The 27,891-nt window shown below is 36.9% G+C and overlaps 1 protein-coding gene across 4 annotated transcripts in view; it reads right to left on the reverse strand.

Moving 5' to 3' along the window:
* Positions 1-27,891, reverse strand: part of KDM6A (lysine (K)-specific demethylase 6A) — a 195,830-nt gene that overhangs the window by 167,199 nt on the left and 740 nt on the right. For all 4 annotated transcript variants that reach the window (XM_012642815.1, XM_012642813.1, XM_012642814.1 and 1 more), the window contains exon 2: positions 27,821-27,884. In XM_012642815.1, coding sequence (XP_012498269.1) covers positions 27,821-27,884 — 64 coding nt within the window. The remainder of the gene's footprint in view (positions 1-27,820; positions 27,885-27,891) is intronic.

A 27,891-nucleotide genomic window follows, 5' to 3' on the forward strand; every position in this document is an offset into this window, starting at 1 on the left:
TTCCCACATTTACCTTCACAACTATACTAATGCCAACCAAAGGCACTTTTAGTAGCAAATTATTCATTCCCCCAAAGTGAAAGCCAAATGAGATAATGTACAGAACAGAAGAGTTTCATATAAGTTCTAACAGAAAAAAAAAAAATGTAAGTGAAGGAAATAAAGCAGCACATAATAGTAAAGGCACGCCAAAAGAAACCTGATCTGTCATAACCCTAATATTAGTCAAGTGATTCATTATGACAAACTAACATCAATCATATTAATGTTACTTTCAGTTTTTATACTGGCTTTAGTTTGGCTTATATTTGATTTATAAATGTAATTTATAAATCTGTTTTCTAGTAGCAGAAAAGATATGCATAGGAATTTACTCAGAGATGACTGAACAAATTTAAGTAACATTTTAACAAAAATAAACCAAGTCAAGGTGGTTTCTGCAGGAATTTTCATTTTACATTACATTTACCCTGGTATAAGACATTGTAAACCCATAAAAGCTACTACATTCACTCAAGAATATGTCCAGTTGTGCTTTAGGTTTCACATGTTAATATCTTTAAACATTGTAACTTTAAGGACAAACTTTGATTTTAAAAATTGCAAGAACATGAAACTTTGATTTACCCAGATATTAATAAACTAAAAGCTTTTAAAACTCAGACTAAAAATAAAACTCAAGTACTTAACAAACCTGGATTTCAGTTCTAGCTCTACTATCTGGTAACTGAGATCTTAGCAAAGCCACTTAAAACCCTCTGAGCCTCAGTTTCCTCATATGTAAAATATGAGTATTATTTGTTCTGCCTATCTCACATAAGCAAGTAAGATGAATAAAACCTACCCACATTGCCAATATGCTTTCTCTTCCTTCTGGACCAAAAAAGTCAGCTGATATGAATAGTTCAGAAAAACATCAAAATATAATAATCTTGTCATCATTTTTAAATGAAAAGGGATTCAGCCTACATTTGAACATTTACTACACAGATAAAACATATCAGACATTATTATGACAGACTGAAGAAATCCGGAAAAAAATAAAAGATCCATGTTCTCTCAAGGTATGTATGTGTTGCAGGGTGGGAACACTGAAAGAGACAATTCTATTACGCTACTATAAACATGATCAAGAAATGTATAGTGCTATTGAAATCCTAAACACCTGACCAAGTGGGGAGTCAAACTGCTTTAAACATGTAATATGCTATTCAAACACAAGTGACAAGTAACATAATAATTCCTTACTGGGCACTTATTATGTGGGAGGCATTGTGCTAGGTAGGTTATACCAGATTCAAAGGTAAGTAATATAGACCCTATTCTCACTGAAACAGCAATCATGCAGGAAGACAAAACTTAAAAGTAGAAAGATGCATGACATGACAGAGAAGTATGGTGTCTTTTTACTACTAAAGTATACAGCAATCAAGAAGGGGCAATTTAAGGAAACATACATTAGCAAGAAAAAAATTACATTTTTCCTTTATCTTTTTTATTCTTTCCTCTTTTAAACACTAAAGGCAGCCAAAGGACTGGGGGAAATTTAATTCAAAAAGAAGTTCAGTGGTGATAAGTGAATTGCTACTGGTACTTTATTGCTTACTTTTTCCCTTCAAACTTTACTATGAAATCCATATTCAACTTTAGTACCTTATTATAGTATAGACTTGTCAGGGTATAGCCATAGGAGCACAAGTATTCCTCTCCACAGAAGAATACTTACTATTTCTAGCCTGCCTGGTCTACAACGAACCTTAAATACATTTTTATGAAAGATTCTTCAGTCCTTTTGGGGGGAAGGGGCATCAAAACTACAGCAGTCCCCCTCATCCATGGGGGAAATGTTCCAAGACCCCCAGTGGATACCTAAAGCCTCAAATAGAACTGAACCCTGTATGTTTTTTCCTATATACACATACATACCTATGATAAAGATTAATTTATAAATTAGGCACAGTAAGAGAGATTAACAACAATAACAGATAAAAAAACCATTATAATAATATACTGTAATAAAAGTTATGTGAATGCGGTCCCTCTCTCTCAAAATATCTTCTTGTACTGTACTCACCCTTCTTGTGATGAACCATGGCATATGATTTTTTTCTTTCCTTATTAAGTTGAGCACCTTTTCACTTAAAGGAAGCACTTTACGGTTTCTCTTTTGCATATTCAAATTGCCAGCACCACTACTCTTGCATTTCAGGGCCGTTGGTTAAGCCAAATAACGGTTACTTGAACACAAGTACTGCAATACTGCAACAGTAGATCTGATAACCGAGATGGCTACTAAGTGACTAACTGGCAGGCAGCATAAACAGCATGGATCCACTAAACAAAGGTATGATTCATGTCCTGGGCAGGATGGCAGAAGATGTCATCACACTACTCAGAAAAGTGTACAATCTAAAATTTATTGTTTGTTTTGGGAATTTTCCATTTAGTATTTCCAGATCACGGTTGATCATGGGTTAACTGAAACCATGCAAAGCAAAACTGTGGATAAGGGGGGACTACTGTATTACAAAACAGATTAGCTATGCCTCTCTTCCAGGATAAAGGTGTTTTCATAATAGCAGACATTTCTTACCTACAACAGCAATGAAAATACAGATCCAAAGCCAGCCAATGGTGTAGAATACCAGAGGGTGATGAACACAAGCAATAAACTGGGCTAGGTCTCAGAATTGGAGAAATGTCACTTTTCCTAGTATTGGAACAGAAGGATATCATTTTTATCTACAATTACTAATATTTTCCAAAACTACAGTTTGTGCCTGTTTCCTTCCTTGTTCATTTAAAGAGAAGTGGCAATGTGAACTCGTGACCAGCAACATAAAAAAGAAAGTTATGGTTAAAAAAATAAACATTTTTCTACATACCCACCACATTATCACCATGCACAGAATTTTTTATACTAAGCAGATGACTAATGGCAAGAAAAAGCCTCAGAACTAGGGTCAATTCTTAGGAAGAATCCACAATGTGCAACTGACTAAAGCAATTGTCTAAGTTCTAGAAAAGCCTAGCCAGCTGCAGATGTTTCTGTCAACAGAAGACAGACAATATAGTAAGACAGGCAATCGTAACTAGGTTTACTACTATGGGTCAAAAATTAACCCAAGAAAACAGTGTAAGACAATGGCTTTAAGACTCTTTTTGGTAACAGTATGTTCTCACTTCGGACATACTCTCCCAGGAGTATCTATCCACTATTATGCTCGATTCTAAGCTAGCTTTGCTATTGCCGCGCACTTTGTCCAATCACTCAAGAAAGCATACCAGATGCAAACAAGAAGAAATGATGTTATTATAGAGAAAACTTTGAATTACACCCAATTCTTTTCTAAAAGTAAATTACTTACAAACTTTGGTACTTTCATTAGTAGTTAAGTAATTTATCTGCAGTCTCATAGTGAGTGAGTGGCAAAGTTTGGGGACAGGGACAGGGAAGATGTAAAAAAGAAACATTTCAGAACCCACAACCATTAGAAATACTACCTACTCTACCTACTCCCTCCCCCTTTTTTTTTGAGACAAGGTCTCACTCTGTCGCCATGCTGGAGTGCAGTGGTGCCATCACAGCTCACTGCAGCCTCTAACTCCTGGGCTCAAGCAATCTGCCCACCTCAGCCTCCCAAGTAGCTGGGACTACAGAGTCTTTGAGCTAAGTACAGATGACTCTTTAACAATGCAGCAATTAGGGGCACTGACCCCCCACACAGTTGAAAATGCACATATTGCTTTTGACTCCCCCAAAACTTAACTAGTAAAAGCTTATTATTAACCAGAAGCCTTATCAATAACATAAACAGTCAGTTAACACATATTTTGCATGTTATATGTGTTATATACTATATTCTTACAATAAGCTAAAGAAAAGAAAGCGTTATTAAGAAAGTTGTGAGGAAAAGAAAATATATTTACTATTCATTAAATGGAAGTGGATCAACATAAAGGTCTTCATCCTCATTGTCTTCCCACTGAGTGGGATGAGGAAGAGGAGGAGGAGGAGGAAGAGGAAGAAGAGGAGGAAGAAGAGGTGTTCTTGCTCTCTCCATGTGGCAGAGGCTGAAGAAAATCCATGTATAAGTGGATCCACACAGTTCAAACCCATGTTGTTCAAGGGTCGACCATATTATTATTATCCCTATTTTACAGATGAGGAAAGTAAGGCTCAGAGGTATTAAAAGGCTTATTTAAAAGACAAAAACAGCAGATAATGTTGCAAGGTCTGGGTAAAACACAGGGTACTTATTCTTACCATAACCACGTATTAATTTACCTCCAGGTGGTAAAAGCGTTACAATATTACAAACAACATGCAGGGGTGGTAAGACAGAGCAACAATCAGAAGTAGACAAAAGCTATTAGGAAAGAAAACCGTTCTTGAAATTGCAGCACCTATTTTAAAAGGAAAATATTAGGAAGCTGCTTCTGTCTCAGGTCTGAGGGTTTCTGGACCTAGTATAATATAACTATTCTTCTGAACAGTCCTTTCCATAAATGTCTTCCTCAATCCTCTCTGTTCAGTAGCTCATAAATTTAGCTAATAAATGTAATTTAACCAAATAATTATTAAGAAAAAAATGGTTATTACACTGTGTTATTTTAATAAAAACAAGGCCATTAGGAACTTACTCTAAACCAACTAGCCACAAATTGCTATGCTTTTGTCTTCTTTATTCTTTTTATGTAATCACCTGATTTTTTCACTACTACACTTACATCAGTATACTGGCATCTGGCAACTTCTCTCCTAATTCAGATGTTCTGATCTTCTACAGGAAAGGAAACCAAATAAGTAGCCATCTGTATTAGACTAGCATCTGAAATAAAAACGAATAAACTCAGTACCTAGACTGTGAGATATTATGGCTTAGGGACCTTGCCTTTTGTCCTACTTCTTGTTTCACAATGCATTCCAGAAAATTAAGAATGGCAGATAAAGGTTCTCCAGACAGTATGCGTGATATAATCAAAATACAATCATGAGGTGGGGGAGGATTGAAGGGTGGCAGCAAAGATAAAGATAAGCTATTAAATGAAAGTTATTAAAGGGACCACCATGCAAGTAAACAATATAAATGAGACTGAAGATCCATAGAGAGCTTTAACCATTATAGAAGATATCAACAGCAAAATGAATAAACAAATTCATACACTTGTATGCTGGAATATTATTCAGCAATAAAAACAAATGAAGTAGTGTTACACAAGGATGAACAACAAGATGAATCTCAAATGTGTTGTTCAGTAAAAGCAGGCAAACACAAGCGTACATATTATATAGTTTCATTATATAAAATTCAAAAATAAGCAAAACTAATCCATGATTACAGAAGTCAGTATAGTGCTTACTTTTGGAGGAGAGAATAGAGTTAACAACTGAGAAGAGGCAAGAGGTACTTGAGGAGTGCTACCAGTGTTCCATTTTTTGATTTGGGGTGGCATTTACAAAACCTGTTTACTATGTGAGATTCACTGAACAGCACACTTACAATATGTGAACTTAACTGTGTTCATATTACACTTTTATGGGGGGGAGGGGGACAGAGTCTCATTCTGTACCCTGGCTAGAGTGCAGTGGCATCATCATAGCTCACTGCAACCTCAAACTCCCAGGCTGAAGCGATCCTCCTGCCTCAGCCTCCCAGGTAGCTGGGCCTACAGGGAGCACCACCAGGCCCAGCTAATTTTTCTATTTTTTTTTTTTTGTAGAGACGGGGTCTTGCTCAAGCTGGTCTAGAACTCCTCAGCTCAAGCAACCCTCTCCCGCCTCAGCCTCCCAGAATGCTAGGACTACAGGCGTGAGCCACAACACCCAGCCTCATGTTGCACTTTAACAAAAGAAAGTTCACTTAAAAACAAAAATCATCATGCGAGGGACTTCCGGTTAAACATGACGATCAGAACAACGGAGTTTAAAAAAAGAAGAAAAAAAAGGGCCGGGCGCGGTGGCTCACGCCTATAATCCTAGCACTCTGGGAGGCCGAGGCAGGCGGATTGTTTGAGCTCAGGAGTTCGAGACCAGCCTGAGCAAGAGCGAGACCCCGTCTCTACCAAAAATAGAAAGAAATTAATTGGACACAACTAAAAATATATAGAAAAAATTAGCCGGGCATGGTGGCGCATGCCTGTAGTCCCAGCTACTCGGGAGGCTGAGGCAGGAGGATCGCTTGAGCCCAGGAGTTTGAGGTTGCTGTGAGCTAGGCTGACGCCACGGCACTCTAGCCCGGGCAACACAGTGAGGGAGACTTTTTCCAAAAAAAAAAAAAAGAACAATGTAGTTTATCTCTGTTCCCTCCTAACACCTCTGAAATGAGAGTGAAGGAATCAAAAGACAGCAACCCTTAAGAACCAAAAATATGGCAGATTATATTTTCCGAAAACAGCCACAATATCTCCCATCTGATGTGCTTTTCTGCAGTGTGACCTCGCCAATCCCCCTTCAAAAGATGGAGTTTCTGTCCTCTACCCTAGAGTCGGGGTGGGCTTGTGACGACTGCTTTGACCAATAGGTTATGGCAGAACTGACACTGTATGACTTCTGAGGACAGGTCATTTAAAAAGACATGCAGCTTCCACCTGGTCCCCTTACACATTCACTTTTGCATCCCTGAGTTGCTATGTAACAAGTCCAACTACCCTAAAGCAGCCATGCTGGGAAGGCCATATGTAGGTCCCTGGGCTGACAGTCGCAGTTGAGCCCAGCCTTCTAGCCATCCCTGCCAAGGTGCCACACATGTGATGAAGAAGCCAGCTTGGAAGTAAATCCCACAACCCCAGCTGCTTGAGTCTCGCAGCCCCAGCTGTTTGAGTCTCACTCTGCCATGAGTCATTGCAGCTGAGGCCCCAAACATGTGGAGCAAAAAGGAGACAACCCTGCTATACCCTTTCCAAATTCCTGACCTACAGAACCTGTGAATATAATAAAATGGTGGTTTTGAGGGTGGTTTGTCATGCATCAAGATAACCAGACCAGAAAAGAAAGAAAAGATAACAATAGCAAAAGCAGGTCAATAAAATTCTGAAAGAAAAAAAAGCAGATGAAATGCCAAGTGCCTTAGATTTCATCCAACAAGTCACAAGCCCACTCAAGCAGCGGAATCCTGTAAAGGTCTAAGAAATGATGGTAGGAGATGAAAAGCAGAGGACTGATGAGGAAAAAACTAAATGAGAATGAGTTAAGACCTCCAGATCTGCTCCCCCAGACCAGGCTGCCAGGGAACTGTCCTTCCTCTATTACCTTCTCACCCACCCCAACAAAAGACTAAACATTTAACCCTAGAAAGACGCTGAACAAAAACAGAAATACTGGGCTAGGTGCAGTGGCTCATGGCTGTAATCCCAGCACTTTGGGAGACCAAGGCGGAAAGATCACTGGAGGCCAGGAGTTCAAGATCAGCCTGGACAACATAGCGAGACCCTGTCTCTACAAAAAAATTTTAAAAATTAGCTGAGCGTTGGTGGCATGCACCTGCAGTCCTAGCTACTCAGGAGGTTGAGGCTGTAGTGAGCTGTGACTGTGCCACTGCATTCCAGCCTGGGCAAAAGAGCAAGACCCAGTGTTTAAAAAAGCAAAAAAACCCAGACAAATTTAAAAAAAAAAAAAAAAACAAATACCAAGCAACCAAGCACACGTCAGGGTGAGAAAAGGCCCACAGTCCACTTCCCCAGTTTTGATACCAACACTAGCTACCATGCTAATGCTGCTTACAGCCCCAGGATGAGGGTGACAGAAAGTCCCCAAACGCCAGCTGTCCAACAGGCACAGAGTCCTACAGAGCAACAGCAATCTTTGAAGGATATGGCTAATTTTAAGGGGAAAAATTAGAACTGATAAATTACCTGATATGTTTGACCATACTGGGGCTACATACATATACGAGAAAAACAAAGAAAAGGCTGGGGGCGGTGGCTCACACTCACACCTGTAATCCTAGCACTCTGGAAGGCCGAGGCAGTAGATCACTCAAGGTCAGGAGTTTGAAACCAGCCTGAGCAAGAGCGAGACCCCGTCTCTACTAAAATAGAAAGAAATTAGCTGGACAACTAAAAATATATATAGAAAAAAAAATTAGCTGGGCATGGTGGTGCATGCCTGTAGTCCCAGCTACTCGGGAGGCTGAGGCAGAAGGATCGCTTGAGCCCAGGAGTTTGAGATTGCTGTGAGCTAGGCTGACGCTATGGCACTCTAGCCCAGGCAACAGAGTAAAAAAAAAAAAAAAAAAAAGCAAGTTTCAGGTTCTATATAAATTATACTATAACAAAAAGAACAGCAAAAAGGACAAAAATCATAGAAGTTTAGCGCTGAAATGAACTACGAAAGCCCTCCTTTTTAAAACTGTACAATTTTGTTACACGTATATTGCTGAAATTATAGTTATCCTCTGCCTAATGCCTCCTACCTAATAAGTTTGCCCTTGCCCTCCTAAAAACTTTTGAATCACTTTGCCTACTTTAAGTGTTTTAAGAATTCAGGAGAAATTTTTGTTTTGTTTGGCCTTAATATGGTGAAAGGAGCAGAATGTTATGTTGTACCAGTATAACATAGGAATGGCATAGGAAACTAAGGAGTAACTGCAGTTAGATGGCAAACCAGAAGAGGGACATTCTGCTATAATCCAGCTTATCTTTCAGTTTCTTTCTTTACATGTAAATATGCACTTCCTTTAAAGAATATGACAGAAAGCAGTTGCTGTTTAAAAGCAAGCACTTTAGCTGTTTAAACCATAACCCCGATATAATATAGTTATGGGTCAAAGCCTGACATAAGCAAATAGCTTTATAATGAGGGTCATGTGTTATGGTCACTGATGATACTGTCACAAGTTAAAATTTTCCCATAAATTTGATTTTTTAAGACTTATTTCATTCACATAACATAGTATCTTTAGGCAAAAATTTTCACAATTAAAACCTGAATTACTATAAAAGTCAATGCAGGACTTCTGGTTCCACCAAAATGGAATACTACTGTACTGTAGCTTCATTCCTACCAGGTCCTTCTTCTAACTAAAAAATCCTGAACGTAAAAAAACAAAACAAACAAACATAGGAAGTATCTGAAAGGTAGAAAGAAGGCAGCAGACTTCCTAGAGACCTCAAGACTTGAGATCAGTGAGGCAGTGAGAGCCCTGTGCTTTCATATCGCCTCCCACATTTCCAAGACAGTATGCTGCTTCAGAGCCCCTAATCCAGTACAATCAAGTGTCACAGAGAAAAAAAATTTCCAAGAAAAGCCAGTTCCTCCTAGCCGAAGGGCTGAGAAAAGGGTATAAGCTTAGCAACAGAAACCTTTCTGGCAATACCCACCCCATTCCAGCCAAACATCACTCACTCACTCACACTCACTCTCTCTCTCTCTCTCTCTCTCTCTCTCTCTCTCACTCTCTCTCTCTCTCTCACACACACACACACACACACACCCACACCCACACCCACACCCACACACACCCACCCCAGTTTCAGCGGGGCCAAGCATACAACTAATTTTAATCTCTCTCTCTGCAAAGCAGAATCAGGTGGTGCTTTGATTCCTCTGCCAGGTGGTTTGGCAGCACAGAGTGGAGAGGTGATCTTTCACCCTCCACTCAGCAAAAGCAAGCAGTGGGATGTGAGCGCCTACCAGGGTAGGGTTGGCAGGACAAAACAGGCAGCTCATCTTCCATCCCCAACTCAGAGGTGGCTCTAATTTCCCTGCAGGATTAGTGGAAAGGTTAAAAGAAGAGCTGATCTTTCATATCCTATCCAGTGAAGCAAGTGGTGCTCAGATTCATTTTGGGTGTTGTCAGTGGGGTCTAGAGGCAAGCCAGACTTAACAGAGCTGTGTGAGGCAATTAGTCACCATTACCCTTCACCGCCACCCCCACACACAGTCCTGGTATCAGTGAGACCCAGTAAGGAGCCGAATCTGTACACCTACCAGCATCAACAAGACTGAATAAGGCAGTGTGAGTTAGGGTCAGTCAGCATTCCACTTTCCTTCCACCTCTAGTGTCAGTGGGAACCAGTGGGGAGCTGAACTTCCACACTCACCCAGAACCAAGACTAAATGAAGTACTATAAGACTGAGTAACTACAATCTGTTTCAGCCACCCTCTCATGCCAGTGGTACCCAGAGAGTACCAAGCTTCCACTCCCCGCTGGCATTAACTCAGGAGAAGTGGTGTGAGGTAACAAGCTTCTGCCCCACCCTGCGAGCATCAGAGTGGTGTGAGTTAGCCTTCCATTTCTCTCTTGCTGAGGCAGTATTGCCCATCAGGAAGTTAATTTCATACCCCCCACTCAGAGGCAACAAGGTAGTGTAAACTGATGCCCAACTTTTGCCAGGAAAATGTCAGTGAGGATAAGGGGGAAGTTGAACTTCTACCCCACCAGTTTGCATCAATGCTGTACTCATTGCCCCACTTTTCCCAGGCTAATTGTCAGCAGGACCCAGCAAGAAGCTGAATATATTAATACACACCCACCTAGCCCTTGCACTGCACTTCAACAAGGGCATTGCCTACTATAAAAAAAGAATAGGATCCAGAGTTCTCATAATGTGATACCCAGAATGTCCAGGGTACAATTGAAAATCACATGCCATAACCAAAAACCAGGCAAGTATAACATGAATGAAGAGAACCGACAGACTGGACACTGATACGAATCAGATTTTTGAATTATTTGACAAAGATTTTAAAAGCAGTCAACAAATTGCTTCAACAAGCAATTATAACTGCTCTTGAAACAAATGAAACAATGGAAAATCTCAGCAAAGTTACTTAAAAAGAACCAAATAGAAATTATAAAACTAAAAACACAACAACCAAAGTAAAAACTCTCTGAATGGGCTCAATTTAAGAGTAGAAATGATAGATGACAGAGTCAGTGAACAGATCAATAGAATTTAGTCAATCTAAACGAGAGAGAAAACAGACTGAAAAAAAAAAAAATGAACAAAGCCTCAGGGACCTATGGGACAAAAACAAAAGAGCTAAGATTCTTCTCAGAATCCCAGAAGACGAGAGAGAATAGGATTGAAAAATTATTCAAAGATATAATGACTAAAAACTTCCTAGATCTGGTGAAACACATTAAAGACAGATACAAAAAGGTGAGTGAACCCCAAATAAAAGAAAACTAAAGACAACCACACCAAGATACATCACAAACTTCTGACAGCTAAAGACCAAAAAAAAAAAAAAAAAAAGAAAGAAAGAAATCTCTTAAAAGCAGCCAGAGAGAAACAATGCATTACTTTTTAGGGGAACACCAGTTCAAATGACAACAAATTTCTCATCTAAAACCACAGAGAACAGAAGAAAATAGCACAACACCTGTCAAATACTGAAAGAAAACAACTGTCGATTGAGAATTCTATATGTGGGAAAAATATACTTCAGGAATGAAGGAAAATATAGACTATCTCAGAAAAACTACATTTGTTGCTTGCAAACCCACCCTGAAAGAATGTCTAAAAGACCTAAAAAGGTCTGTAAACAAAAAGGAAATGATAACAGAAGAAGGCCAAAACTTCAGAAAGGAAAGAACACTGAAATAAGTAAAAGTAGGGGTAAATGTAATAGACTATCATACTACTCATGAATTTCTTAAATCATATTTTCTGGCTGAAATAAAATTTATCACACCATCTGATGTGCTCAATGTATGTAGAGAAAAGTAAGAATACTTCAGGAAATTATATTTTAAAAATAGAGAGGGCAAAAGGACCTAAATGGAAGCAAAGTTTCCACACTTCACTCAAAGTGCAGAAACACCTAAACTAGTAGACAGTCGTAAGTTACACATGAATATTACAATAATACCTAGTGCAACTACTAAGAAATCTATACAAAGAAATATACTCAAAAACATTACATACCACGATGGAATCCTAAAAAATATTCACATAACCCATAGGAAGGTAAGAAAAGAAAAAGATGAATGAGAAAACAGAAAAACAAATACAAGTAATAAAATAGCAGACTTAAACCCTAACATATCAATAATTACTTCAAGTATAAATAGTCTAAATATACCAATTGAAAGACAGATTGAAAAAGTGACTTTTTAAAATTATCTGACAATATACTGTCTGCAAAAACAAATTCTTCCAATACAATTATATGAATTGATTGGAAGTAAAACAATGGGGAAAAGATATACCATGTAAATATTAAATTTTTTAAAAAGCAGGAGTGGCTATATTAATTATCAGATAAAGTTGACTTCAGAGCAAGGAAAATTAATAGTAAAATAAAGAGAGACATTACATAATGATAAAAAGATCAACCTACCAGAAGACAATTATAATCTCAAATGTGTACATATCAACCTAAAGAGCTTCAAAGTACAGGAAGTAAAAACTGATAGAAAAGGAAAACAGACAAATCCAAAATTATAGTTGAAGACTTGCAGTAACACATTATCAGCAACTGATAAAACTACTAGACAGAAAATCAGCAAGGGTAGAGAAGAAATGGACACAATTAACCAACAGGATCTAACTGTCACACATGTAACACTTTACCCAAAACAGAATACACATTCTTTTCAAGCATCATGGCACATTCACCAAAATATCATAAAGCAAATATCAGTAACCGTAAGAAAATGGAAATTATACAGAGTAAATTCTCTGACCATAATGGAATCAAACTAAAAATCAGTAACAGAAAGAAAACAGGGAACTCCCCAAATACTTAGAAACTGAATGACACACTACTAAATACTTCATGGATCAAAGAGGAAATCTCGGAGGAAATTTAAAAATACACAGAATTGAATGAAAATGGAAATACAAATATAAGAATATGTGGGACACAGTTAAAGTAGTGCTAAAAGGTAAATGTATGGCACTAAATTGTTACATCGGAGAAAAGGAAAGGGCTCAAATCAATAATCCAAGTTCCTAGCTCGAGAAACTAGAAAACAGAGAGCAAATAAACCTAAAGCAAGCAGAAGGAAGGAAATAATAAAGATCAGAGAAGAGATCAATGAAATTGATAACAGGAAAACAACAGAGGAAAAAAATCAATAAAACAAAGAATTGGTTCTTCAAGAACTAAAAATTAATAAAATTGGCAAACCTAAGACTGACAAAGATGAAGATACAAATCATCAATGTCAGGAATGAAAATGGCGTTAACACTACAGATCTTGTAGCCATTAAAAGAATAAGAGAATAATAACTATAAACAATTCTACACTCATAAATTCAACAACTTAGAAGAAATAGACCAACTCCTCAAAAACCACAAACTACCAAAATTCAGCCAAGATGACAATCTGAAGAGTCCTATAACCACTAAAGAAAACTGAACTTCTAATTAAAAGCTCCAAAAAGAGAAAGCTCAAATGGTTTCACCGAGGCATTCTAGCTAACATTTAAAGATAAACTAAAACCAATTTTACACATCCTTGTCCAGAAATAAAAGGGAACATTTCCCGACTCATTTTACGGAGGCTAGTATTACCCTGATACTAAAACCAGACAAACACTGTACAAAAAGTTACCTACTGACCAGGTGCGGTGGCTCACGCCTCAAATCCTAGCACTCTGAGAGGCTGAGACAGGAGGATTGCCTTAGGTCAGGAGTTCAAGACCAGCCTGAACAGGAGGGAGACCCCGTTTCTACCAAAAAAATTAGAAAAAATTAGCAGGGCGTAGTGCTACGTGCCTATATTCCCAGCTACTCATGAGGCTGAGGTAAGAGGGTCGCTTGAGCCCAGGAGTTTGAAGTTGCAGTGAGCTATGATTATGCCATTGCACCCTACTCCAGGGCGACAAAGCAAGACTCTGTCTCAAGAAAAAAAAAGTTACCTACAAACTATTATCTCTCATGATATTTACACGCAGAAATCCTAGACAAAATATTAGCATACTCATACTCATACATACTCTTGTCATGATCTTATACACAAAAGGTTCCAACAAAACAGTAATCCGACAATGTGCAAAAAGGAGTATGCACCATGACCAATTGGGTTTTATTCTAGGTATGCAAAGCTGGTTCGGCAGTCAAAAATTAATCAATGTTATCTATCATGTAAACAGGCTGAAGAAGAAAAATCATATAATCATATCAATTAACCCCAAAAAAAGCATTTCACAAAATCTATGATAAACATTCTCAGCAACTTGGGAGGCAGGGGGGAAGTGGGAAAAATGGACTTCCTCAACTGAATAAAAAGCATCTACAAAAATTCTACAACTTCACTACAGAAGACTGAATGCTTTCCCTCTACCTTCAGAAATAAGGCAAGGATGTCTGCTCTCACTACTCCTCTTTAACATAGTATTGAAAGTTCTAGCCACTGCAATAAGGTAAGAAAAAAAAAGGCATACAGGTTGGAAAGGAAGAACATTCCCTACTTGCAAGTGGCATGATTGTCTACCTAGAAAATCCCACAAGGAATCTGAGGGGGAAAAAAAAGAAAACTTCTACAATAAATTAGTTCACCAAGGTCACAGGATATAAGATCAACACACAAAAATCTACACACTAACAGTGAACATTTGGAAATCTAAACAAAAATGCATAACCATTTACAATTGCTCCAAAGAAAATGAAATACCTAGGTATAAACTTAAATGCTCATGGAATGAATCAAAAAGACCTAAATAAATGAAGAGACATCCCATGTTTGTGGACTGGAAGGCTCAACATAGTAAATAAATATCAATTATTCCCAAATTGATCTATTGATTTAACACAACTCCTTTCAAAATCCCAGCAAGGTTTTTTTTTATAGACATAGAAACAAGTTTATTCTAAAATTAATATGGAAAGGCAGAGGCCCTCAGAATAGCTAACGCAACCTTGACAAACCCAAGAATCATTACATCTGGTATTAAGGCCTATTATATAGCTATAGTAATCAACATAGTGTGGTACTAGTGGAAGAAGAGACACATAGACAAATGAAATAGAGAATCCAGAAATAAATTCCTACAAACACGCTTAACTAATTTTGACAAAGATTCAAAAGCAATTCAATGGAAAAGGATAGCCTTTTCAATAATGGCAAAAATAAAGCTGAACCTAAACCTCACACCTGATACAAAACATAAACGTAAAAATATAAAACTATAAAACTTTTAGTAAAAAACACAGGAAAAAAACCTTAGGGACCTAGGGCCAGGCAAAGTATTTCCATAAAATGAAAATTGATAAATTGGACCTCAACAAATTAGAAACTTTTGCTCTGCAAAAGACTGTTAGAAGAATGAAAAGCTACAGGTTAAGGAGCAACTTATTTCCAACCACATACCAACAAGGACTAAAGCCTAGAATATATAACAAATTCTCAAAACTGAACAGTTTAAAGAAAAAAAAAAAAAAAACACCAAACAATCCAACCAGAAAATGCACAAAAGACAAGAACAGACATTTCACCAAAGGGGATATACAGATGGAAAATAAGAACATGAAAGATGTTCAACATCTCTAGCCATGCGGGAAATGCAAATTAAAACCGCAATGACCTATCACTACACGCCTATCAGAATGTCAAAAATAAAAAAAAGCTGTAACACCAAATGCTGGCAAGGATGCAGCGAAACTAGAACACTCATACATTGCTGGTGGGAACGTAAAACAGTAGGGCAGCTCTGGAAAACAGTTTGGCGGTTTTTATAAAACTGAATATGCAACTACCAGCAATTGCATTCTTGGGCATTTATCCCAGAGAAAAGTTACACTTGCATAAAACCAGTACACAAATGTTTATAGCAGCTTTATTTACAACAGCCAAAGATTGAAAATAACTCGGATGTCCTTCAAAGGGTAAATGGTTAAAGAAACTATGGTGCATAAGTACCATGGAACACTATTCCCCAAAGTAACAAACTATCGATATACATAAGAACTCTCCAGGGAAATCTGCTTAGTGAAAAAAGGGAATTCCAAAACGACACGTACTGTATGACTCCATTTATAAAACATTTTTGAAAGGTCAAAATCATAGAAATGGATTAATGGATAAATAGATCAGTGGTTTCCAGGGGTTAGGAACAGGTGAAGGGGGGAGGTGGATATGGCGATAAAAAGGCAACAAGACACATACTTTTGGTAATGGAACTGCTCTGTACTTCAACTTTATCAATGCTCATATCCTGGTTGTGACACTGTACCATGTTTTGCAAGATGCTACCATTGGGAGGAACTGGGTAAAGGGCACACTAGACCTGTTATTTCTTACAACTGTATGTGAGTCTACAATTACCTCAAAATAAAAAGTCAAATTTTAAAAACAAGTCAATAGAAAAGTATTTCCATTTAAAGAAATATATTCGTGAAATCCAATCTGTCATGTGATATCCACTTCTGTAACAACAACCAAGACAAAAGAGACAAAGCGAAAGCCAAAAACCATACATCAGATTAGTAAGGACTCCAGCTTTTCCTTCAGACATTCAGGACCCGGTTAACTCTTTTCATAGAATCATGACTATTTAAGGGTTGGATAAGCTTTATTAAAAGTTATTCTTTGGGCCAGGAGCGGTGGCTCACGCCTGTAATCCTAGCTCTTTGGGAGGCCGAGGCGGGCGGATTGTTTGAACTTAGGAGTTCGAAACCAGCCTGAGCAAGAGCGAGACCCCGTCTCTACTAAAAATAGAAAGAAATTAACTGGACAACTAAAAATATATCGAAAAAACTAGCCGGGCATGGTGGCGCATGCCTGTAGTCCCAGCTACTCGGGAGGCTGAGGCAGTAGGATCGCTTGAGCCCAGGAGTTTGAGGTTGCTGTGAGCTAGGATGATGCCACGGCACTCTAGCCCGGGCAACATAGTGAGACTCTGTCTCAGGAAAAAAAAAAAAAAAAGTTATTCTTCGGATGTCTGAATGCTGTCTACAACATCCCGGCCAAGTATTTCAATGCACAAACTTAAGTAACCTCAATCACAAAAGATTCACTTCATTTTTTTTTATCCATTTGCCATCTTTGAAAAGCTGTTTAAAAAAAAAGTTTTTCCTTAAGAGTTGTAAGAGTTAAGGGACTATAACCCCTTAAGACTTATATTCTGAACCTAATTTACAAACTCCAAATCCATCTTTTTAACTGATAGACATAATGAAAGTATAATCATACACACACAGCAAAAATCCTGGAATAAAAGCTTACTTTCAATTGATCAGAAAGTGCTCCCAAATAATGCTAAGTGACTCTTGCTACTCTCAGGGAAACTAGGGAGCCTTACTCACCTTTGTAATACCCAAATGTCTAGTACCTAATAATATATATTTATTCAATGTAACATTTCTTATCAATTCACACCTGAGAATTTGTTTAGCCCTGTCATCACTTGAGTTTCCTAGCAAGCAGGAATACACAATGAGTATGCCCAGAATTAAAAACATAAGATCTGACCTAAGAAATAACAACCCCAGCTATAAGAAAGCAGCAGTTTGGGGAAGTAAAAACACTAACCATTAGTAAGTAAGTTAAACTTTCAAACCAGTCTAAGACTAACTGTATGGTTAATCATACTAGATTAACAAAAACATACAACTCTCAGTTCCATAATGTGCATTCATTCATTTCTGGTCTTAAAGACTTGAGCTGAAATCAAAGAAAATTATAATCTAGAACAAAGTTTAACTGTGCCCTCCTTCTGGGTCAAAATCAAAGAACTGAGTCAACCCTAAAAGTTCAAATGAACAGCTAGCTACAATTTTGGTGCTATATATATAGTCACTTGGGAAATTCCTAATTCCCAGCCCTTCATTTTAAGAGATGGTGAAAATGACAACCATAGAATTAAGTGATTTGATGAAAGTAGGTAGCAGACCCTAAAACTTAGGTCTTGAGTTTTCTAATCCATTGTTCTTTCCAGTATATCATGTAACCTCCCTACGAAACCAGCATTTTGAGCACCCAGGCTGAGGAAACAATACTAAAGCCCATTAATTATGATAAAGGCGCATGTGCTTACAGGTATTTTTCTAGTTAAAGCAATCGCTTCTCCAGGCATCAGACCAAATTCTCTTCTCCTAGCACACTTATGATATTATGATTCTCTCTCTTCTTGAGAGAATATCTGAAGTGGCCATAGAACACTACAAAACTATGTGGTAAAATCCACGCCATCTTAGCCTAACCAATCCAGTGGTTGTAGAGCTTTACTTTCTCCTCAACATACTCCCATCATTAACACTTCGCATCATGAACACCTCTACCCAAGAATCAGTAAACTAATCTAATTGAAAATACTAGAGTCCATGGTGAGCTTCTAGGCAGATCTCCATACTCTCTGAAATCATATATAAAATGTACGCAGCTATGTTGACCCTCAAACGGTTAATGACTCCAAAAAAGTAAAGTACCACTGTTCTAGTTCTATAACCAATATAATGAAAATAAAGATATTCTGCTATGAAATAAGTTAATAACACACTAAAGGCTATGCCTTTTTCAACTAATCAAGAATGCAAATTTACCTATTTTTCCTTTTCTACATTAAAAAACAAGAATAAATCATGAAAATGAATGACTTCTGCAAATACAAGATATTAAGTAGTATAAACTATGGCTTCTTCTATACACGTTTGGGGAATGAATTAAATTAGTATTCATGGAGTCTGGTAATCAGTCACACCAATAAAACCAAAATATGATGGCCAAATTTGTCAATTATTCCAGTTTAGAGTTCACAGTATATAAAATTAAGCAACTGCTATCTTAGGAAAACACATATGAACACACTTTCAATTAAGACCTTTGCATGTAGAAGAATTTCTACATAAAATACCACATATAAAAGGAGTAACAGAACCATAAAATCAAAATAACTTAAAAATCACCCAAACCAATCCCCTCACCAACATCTCACTACTTGAATGACAGAGAAACTCTCAAATCCAAGACAACTCAATATAAAAACTAATATTTTCATATAGCAACTATTAAAATTAACAAAGCATTTTAACAATGTGTATACAGTATGATCTCATTTGTGTGAAAAAATACAACAGAATATGCTTGGACCTGTGTTGAAATATGAAGTTACCCAATAAACTTTATCAGTGGCTGCCTCTGAGAGCAGGAACTAAATAAGCAAGAGACAGTGTAGGAAAGAGATTATATTTTCACTGTAACATCCTTTGTGCAACTTTTCACTTTTGTATTAAAGTGCAAGTATATCTATATTCAAAAAATTGCATGAAGGTATTTCAAAAGTCAAAGACAACAAACAGTATCATGGCTGCGATTAGGATGGTGGCAGTCGGGATGGAGAGAAACAGATTTAAGATTTAAAATGTAGAAATGATGAGATCTGGTGATTACGACTTAGTAAGTTAAGAAAAACTGGCACCAAGAACTATTCCAAGGTTTCTGGCATGGGTAGTGGCGACATTTACTAAGATATGGAACATTAAAGACAATGATAAATTCAGTTTGTATATGTTCAGTTTGCAGTACCTTCAAGATACCCAAGCAAGGTAGTCAAGTAGGCAGTCAAGTACACATGAAAGTTGGGAGCAAGGTAAGGAAGACCTAGAACAGACCCTCCCTACAAGAGACTGAGGTGTTATTAAGAGATACAGAAAGAAAGCCAAAGTAGTGAGGACGGCATGAAAGTCAAGAAAAGGCCTTTTCGAGAGCTCTCAAATCTGCCTCCAGTTCCCCCCTCATCCCAAAATCACAGTCTCAGTTTAAACTTCCAAGACGTTATCTTGTACTGAGCACCTTCCAAGCACCAAGCCCAATTCCAGGCACTTTACATGTATTTATTTTTCCCTACCACAAACTGCAATAGCCTACAGGAAATCTATGACTACTTCCGCTTTACAGATAAGAAAACTGAGCCTCTGAAAGATATCTGCCCAAAGATCACACATCTAATAAGTGGTAGGAGCAAAATTCTACCCTAAAATCCATGCATTGCTATCTACCCATCAGTACTTCACAGCTAGGTTCCTTTCCCCTCCACTGTATCCTTCTAATAATGGCCAGTAATATTCCCATAAAACCTACTTCAGGTCATGTCACTTCCACTGATTAAAAAGTTAAGTTTGGCAATGCCCCAAAACATCCTATGGCCTACAGTGACGGGACCCTTCACAGGCTCAGTTACCTGGGTAGACATACCCTACCCCCTTCCTATACTCGACAATTCACAATTCCTCAGACACCATTTAACTTTATACCTCCAACTCTCTACCCTCTTCTTCCTCTTGCTACATCTACATGCCTGGTAAACTTCCACTCATGTTTCATAACCAAGACCAAATGCTACATCTTTGTGCAGTTTCCCTCAGTCATTTCTCCACTTTGCAGCAGTTAAAATTAACTGTCCAAAACGCTGGGAATTGTTGAAAAGAGGAGTTCACTAAACTGTCTTCAATACCTGCACATAGTTTAAACTATTCATAATAAAAAGTTTTAAATGTTTTAATTGTTCCATCATTTGAGAGCTCATACACTTTGCATACATCTTTATTACTGTACTTACTATGTTATACTGATCACTCAGTCTGCTGGCCTCTCCCCACAGACTGATTACAGGGCAGAGGCCAGGTATTACTGGTTGCCCAGACTCTGAGAGGCCCTCACCCACAGCACTTCAAGAAATGTTCCATTTATCAATCAAGCAAAGAAAAAGCTTTTCTAGTTCTCATTCTCATATTTGAATTTCAACAACCTAAAACATTTATTTTAACTACTGTACCTTGAAAACAAATTTTCCCTAAATATACAAACTATCCAAACAGACTCAAGCAACTAAGACTCTTAGGGAAAATTATCTCTTTTGCCACATATTGCATAATATTCTATTAAAGAACGCTGCCACAGTATCAAAATACAAACAAACTCACATCATATATTCAGCTAAATATTTTCTATTCATTTCACAAGCAACTATTTCTCAATTTCCATATAGCAAAAAAAAAGGTCCATTGATATTTGATATTAAGAAATTATTTTTATATGTTATATTGTGGTTATGTTTCAAAGACAAATATTAATATCTACAAATTAAATTATGTGACTGATGTCTGAGATCTCACTGTTTCAAAATAATGGGTGTGAGGGGCAAGAATAAGACTGGCCATGGGTTGAAAACTATTGAAATTGGGTGATGGTTGGTTGATTTTCTCTACTTTTGAAAACACTAGAAATTTTTCCTAATGAACTTTTTTCTCAAAAAAAACAAAAGAGAGAAAGATCTAAGGAACATAATGTAATAGATCTATAGTCTGAAAACAACCCTTTGTCTAAAACAATTTCTTCCATTGTTCAAAATTAAAATGAATTAGATGACCTTATATAATACCCCTAACATAACAAAGCCCAACCTTTTTCCTGAGAATAAACTTAGCAGTGGCATCTTTTATTTATTCTAGCACAGACAAAATACTACCACAGACAAAACTACAAAAAGAATACAAGAATACATTCACAACAGAATGACACCAACAGTTTTAACAATGTAGAATAACAAAAGATACAATAAAAGGAGGAAAGGGATAAGAGAAAAAAATAATAAAACCTTGTAGAAGATAGTAGCAAATAGCTTACAAATTGCTCAGAAAGCTAAAGCAATCTAAATAAGGGATGACTTCCACCCTTCCAAGTTATAGTTCTTAATTAGGTCCCAAATATCAGCCTGGGCCAAATCAGACCCCAAAGTAAAGACAACAATGAAACAGATGCTAAAGATCAAAATGAAGAATGGGTACAGTGACTTTACAAAGCCACCTAAAACATAAGGAAACAGGACCTAAGTGAGTACACTGCAACTTCATTCACTCCTACTCCCACTTGAAGGACCAATCAACTTCAAAAGTATCCCAACTTTAGACTGTAATAAAAAGCAATAAGGCCTTTACAAGTATCTAACTACAGACATGGTAGACTAAGATCATCTTTAGTCAACCAAAATATAATATTCTGGTGTACTCACTATCAGAGTGCTTACTGTATTATTTTTAAAATAATACATGTCCATGATTTTTTAAAAAGCAGTACAAAAATCTATGAAGTTTAAAATCTCCCCTCCTTCTCATCCCATAGGTGCTTTGTACTCCAAGATGACCATTACTTAACTACGTCTTGAATCTCCTTTCCAAACTATCAGAGAATTTCTTAAATTGACCCGTGAACTCTCATTTATGGATGGCCAAGTTAACAACCCATAACAAAGGTAAATATCATTATTACAAAATGATATCAAGGAGGAACAGAACACACAGCAGATCATCTTTTAAACATCTGCTAAAAGCTAAAATCTGATTTTTTTTTCTTTTACAAATGAAAAATTGTCCCAGATAAAATCTGATTTTTAAATGTTTTCCTAAACCAAATTAAAAGATGACTTGCTAATAATATCTAAATCGAGAAACACCATATCCAAGAAGCAGAATCAAGAAACAATCCCCATCCTATTAATAAGAGCCAGACTAACTTGTAACTTGTTAAATTGACCTTTATCATAAACTTTCAGAGTACTTCACACTTTTCTTTTGCCACAGATATTCCTATGTTAGTCATACCTATCTCACCCCTCTTAGGGAATTTTAAATTCAACACAGACAAGGGATATCTAAGTTACCTTCATATTCCCTGCATAGAAGACTTGCACTTTGTGTACATTCAAATATTTGTTGCTTTAATTTACTGTCATAATAACCTAAACCATTTATTTCATTTGTTTTTTTAAACTGGTGAAATATAACTAAAACATTTAACTCTTTAACATTTAAAATTTTCTCTTTTGTCACATATTGTGTAATATTCTATTACAGAACCCTACCAACAACATCAAAATACAAACTGACATCACATGTTCAGCAAACTAATATAGAAAACTGATACAATTATATGTGAAGTTTCAGTAAAAGTACTTAAGACTGTCAATTATGCCACTTATGCATTCATTAAACTCCACTAATTAACTAGTCTACAAATAAATACACGTGGGCCCTAAATAGCCTAACCATCATTTCAATTCTTAGGCAATCTGGTGGTATTTTCTTAACATAAATTAGCTCTTTTGATACCACATTTCAAAAATATTAATAATGCAGTGTTATTAGTCACTAACATCAGTTTCAAAGAGTTCAAAGCATCACAATGAGTTTCAAAGTAAAAACAAACTTAACAAAAATCCTTTCAAATATGAATATTGGTACTATATAAACAAAAACTAAATGTTACATAATCTAAGTCAGAAAAAGATTTACTCCGCAGCTAGCCAAGCAATGAACCTTCATTTTGGTTCATCTTTAACCTAAGCCACAAAAATTCATCTCTCAGGCAGTTTTTCTTAACAACCTGAAATATCTAGAGGTGGCAGTCAAATGCTCCCTAGTCATTTCAATTTGTAATTCATTCAACAGAAAGAACTATTCAGTGAAAAAGAACACCAGTACTTAAAAAGTATTAATACCTGTTTATGTATTGCTGCAGTTCTAATTTGTGCCCAGACACGCAAACATGTCCTATAATCTCTTAGGATATCTTTATAACAATTGTAGGAAATATGTAGTACGTACATGAGACTTTGTCCAAATAAACAATTATGACTATCACTGTTAAAAAATAATTTCCAAACTAGAAAACTCTTTAAAATGCATCAAAGACCCCACTTATTTTCAAACACAAATCATGACATTATTTCTGTGGTTACTTTTTTAACCAAAACACTTAACTTTCTTTAGCACTGGAAATGAATATACAGATTGAGCATCCCTAATCCAAAAATCAGAAATCCTCCAAAACTTTTTGAGTGCTAACATGAAGCTAAAAAGAAATGCTTATTGTAACATTTTGGATTTCAGATTTTCAGATTAGGGATTGCTCAACCAGTACGAGTTCTGTAAATATTCCAAAATCCAAAATCCAAAACACTTCTGGTCCCAAGCATTTCGGATAAGGGATATTCAACCTATATCCCTTTAAGTGCCAGCAAACAAAAAACACACATAACATAAAATGTTTTTAAACATCAATATTCAAATATTATAGTATAAAAAAGCCACCTCTAGAACTGACCTAATAATGTCTCCCTACCGTCTACATGCAAGCAAACCAAATTTAGGAAAATATATGCTTCAACGGATCTTAAACTACTTCTATTACCCCAAAATTTTTAAATGCCAACTATTTTAATACTAATATCTCTTAGGAAAGAAAGCACATATATTTTTAAATGATAAACAACCCATAACTTCTTCTAATTATTCTATAATCTTTCTATAAATAGATTTACCAAAAAAGGTTCCAATAAGATATAGTATTTAAGATATGTTAAGATACTTCAACACAAAGTATGTGTTTTAACAACAGTTCCCTGACACATAAGATTCCCCAGTCCTCTAGCATTATGTTATTACAATAACTATGCTTTGTAGTATTACCATATTTATACTCTTACATTTATGCTATATATTACTATTATTATACTTTAACTCAAATACTTATCCTACTAAAAAAAATTAATCCAAAAGGTTTTCAAAAATGTACTAAAAAAGTCGCCTGTTAATTTCTGTTAAAATGTTTTACTTAATTACTTTTCATTAACTCCACTATAATTTTTAAAATAATCTTGAATTATTATATTACCAGAAGAGTAAGGGTTAGCATTAAAAAGCAAACTTGTTCAAGATCACGCTATATTATAAGAACTCTGATTAAGCAAGCTCTAGCTGTTTACAACCTTATCTTAAAGACATTACTACAAAAATAATACACTGTATTAACTAATTTATTTTTTTAATCCAAAACCCCAAGCATTGTATATCAAACGGCCGTCCTACAGACAAAAATTCTTTCTATGACTCTAATATAACTGAATCTCACAAAACATTCAAAGGCCAAGAGAAATCAGCAGTTTGGATAAAGTATCCTCACACCTGGAAAAGGAATACATAAGTTTGGGGGCAAGGGACACTTATTTAATGCTTTCAACTCTCCAAAGCTTTTAGGTCAAGAGTTATAGTTTTCTAAACCTACAAATGTAAATTTAAAAACTTGAAAGAAGATCCAATAATATATATAATAATATATATAATAATTTTTGGCATAATAATTTTTGAAAACAAGAAATAATAGGTATATTTCTGTAAGAAAGGAAAAAAGTTAGACAAGGTGCAGACTAAATGTGTCTTGGGGACAGTGGCACGACAAAAATCATAGCTAAAAAGGGAATTCTGGGAGTTATTCAAGTCCATTGTCTGCCCTCAGTTAAGTAGCCTGAACCTACCCCAGTAAAGCCAGCTCTTGTTTTTAAGACTTTCAGAGAATAAGAATTCTGAAACTAGCATAGCTCAACATTACACACACACAGACACACAGACACACACACACACACAGACACACAGACACACACACACACAGACACACAGACACACACACACACAAATACTGCTTCCCAGGCTTGTTAAAACCAGAGATAAACTGAATAAGTCAATGCTTCCTATAACAGGACTCCAGCTCATTCATTCTATTCAGAATCCAATCCAAACAGAGGGTGCGAAGTTACATAATGTCGAGCTTTACATTACACATTCCACTGGTGTGTTCAGGCTCACAAAGATGCAACCAAGAAGTGCATGAGATTGCAAGCACATACTACTGAATGTTTTCCTTTCGTGTTAAAGCTAAGGAGTGTTGATCTAAGCAGGTAGGACCTCACAAGCATGGAGTCTGAAGCAATGCAGATTTTTTTTCTTTAGCTCAAACTACTTAGTAGTTTATCAAATTATGCCATATTTTATGAAGCCATAATTCTTCCCCAAAATATATAATGAAGCTTCTCAAGTTTCTCACTTTGGGGATGTTACTGTACTCAAACCTCAAGAAAGTAATGCACAACTTCACAAAAAACATTTGAAAATGCTCAGTTTTTTAAAATTTAAACTCATTAGTGCATAACTGCAGAATTCAGGATTACAATCTGAAATCCAATGTTAAACGCCATCCACTGCGAATCTATCTGAATATGAGCATTCTAAAACATGAAATCATTAACTAGCTTTTTACATATTCTCCACATAAAACACCAGATACCATTTATTTCTTCATTACCATAACCAAAAGCAATAGATTTGGCCAAACTTTTCCAAATGAATTATCTTTGCAAAGAATTTTATCAACCCATGTTAGACCAGCAATAATCACTCCAAAATAAAATAAATTTAAATCATTTGTTTAATCTTTTGGAATGACAGTAGTCAAATATCTTTAAATAAAATAAAATATTTTAAGTACTCAGATTGAAAAAAAATCCTTTAAGGCAAAAGACCAACAATCATTAATGCTTAAATCTTTCCAGAGGTAGTCACTGTTCAGTTTTCCAGCGACAATTTTAATGAAGCCAATTAATACCTACACAGCCAAAGTTTAAATCAAGTTTTCTGTATCAGTCAAAGGAACTAGGCTTACCGAAAAGGATTATTTCCATTTAGCTTTCTGGTCATTATTTGCAATCAAAACTCCTTATATTTAGTTACTTTTAAATAAAAACATAAGTGTAATTACAGATAAAAAGGAATTAAATGACTCTCCTAAACCAAACTACAGACAAAAATGCAGGACAACTAAATAAAACAAAAAAATCAATTTACGAATAAAATGCTAGGCTTTATTCACGTCACACTTCCTTCTCAATTGCAACAATAAAGCTAGGTGTCAAATGCAAAACTACTGATTTCAGCTAGAAAAGAATATGTCTAATCAATGAAACACCTATCGCACACACTCCAAGTTTCACGGTCCCAATTAAGAAGAAACTATTCAAACATCACTGCAATCAGATTTTGGTCAGAAGATATAAACTGATGCAGAGTGAGACTCCAGCCTTTGTTCAATAGCTTACGGATGGGTAACTAAATGTGCTACAGGTTGATAAGCATTTACCAGGCTCATGCACGCTACTTCCAGGCTTGAGAAAGGTACAGAATTCCATATGCAAATAATCTTGGATAATTTTTATTAAACACCACTGAGCTACACACTCCGAAGGAAAGGCCTATTCATCGCTACTATTTATTTCCATGTTTACCTCTACTCCCTCCCCCAAACCCCCCCCTTCACTTTCTCCTCCCACCCTGTCCCGCCATCTTGGGCCGATAGGAGCAGCCATTACTTAACTAAATGACAGTGCCAACAACTTTCCACACAAATAAACAGAGACTACACCCCGAATCCTCCCCGGCCTCCCCTGTCAGACACACAGGAAACGAGGCTCCAGGAAGAAAACATATTCCCAAGTAACTGCGGTATTTCTATGGCAGAAAGATCCAAAAAGTAAACAAGTCACCTAACTTCAGGTAAAACACATACCAATCGAGAAACATGTCAACACCCCAATGCAAACTCTTCACCGACCTAAACTACGTGCAACTTCCCCCTTCTGGGAGCAGGAACATAAGAAAGCCCAAAACGTCTGGTAAACAGTAGATATCATGAACAGCTTGCCTGAAGGAAAAGAATAAAAAACCGTGGGAGGCAAGTTAGTCGGAAATTTGGGAAAATCTGCACACATTTACGATCCCCTGACCTTAAAAGGCACATCGGAGATCACTGGCCTACCCTCAAAAAGCTGTAAAATAGCAGGCAATTTTGTCGACCCAGTTGAGCCCGGCCCCAAAGCGATGCCGTCTCTGTTCCTCCAGCTACAAGAGGAGAGAACGATTTCGCAAGGGAACAAGCGAGGTATCCGGGGGTGGGGGGAGAGAAGAGGCAGGAAATAGTTTTCCGGAAGCCCCTCGGCCATCGTTCGCGACCACAATGAGCGCGGACCGGGCCGCGGGGCCCGGGAAGAGCGCGGTGCCGGCCCGGGAGACCGTGTCCGCGCTCCGGCTCGCGGCAGCCTTACCTTGCCCAGTAGGGCCTTCGTCCTGGCGCCATCTTCATGAAACCTCACGAACCCGAAGAAGCGGCTGTGGG

This window comes from Propithecus coquereli, unplaced genomic scaffold (genome assembly GCF_000956105.1).
Source record: "Propithecus coquereli isolate 6110/MARCELLA unplaced genomic scaffold, Pcoq_1.0 Scaffold188, whole genome shotgun sequence".
Classification (NCBI taxonomy): Eukaryota; Metazoa; Chordata; class Mammalia; order Primates; family Indriidae; genus Propithecus; species Propithecus coquereli.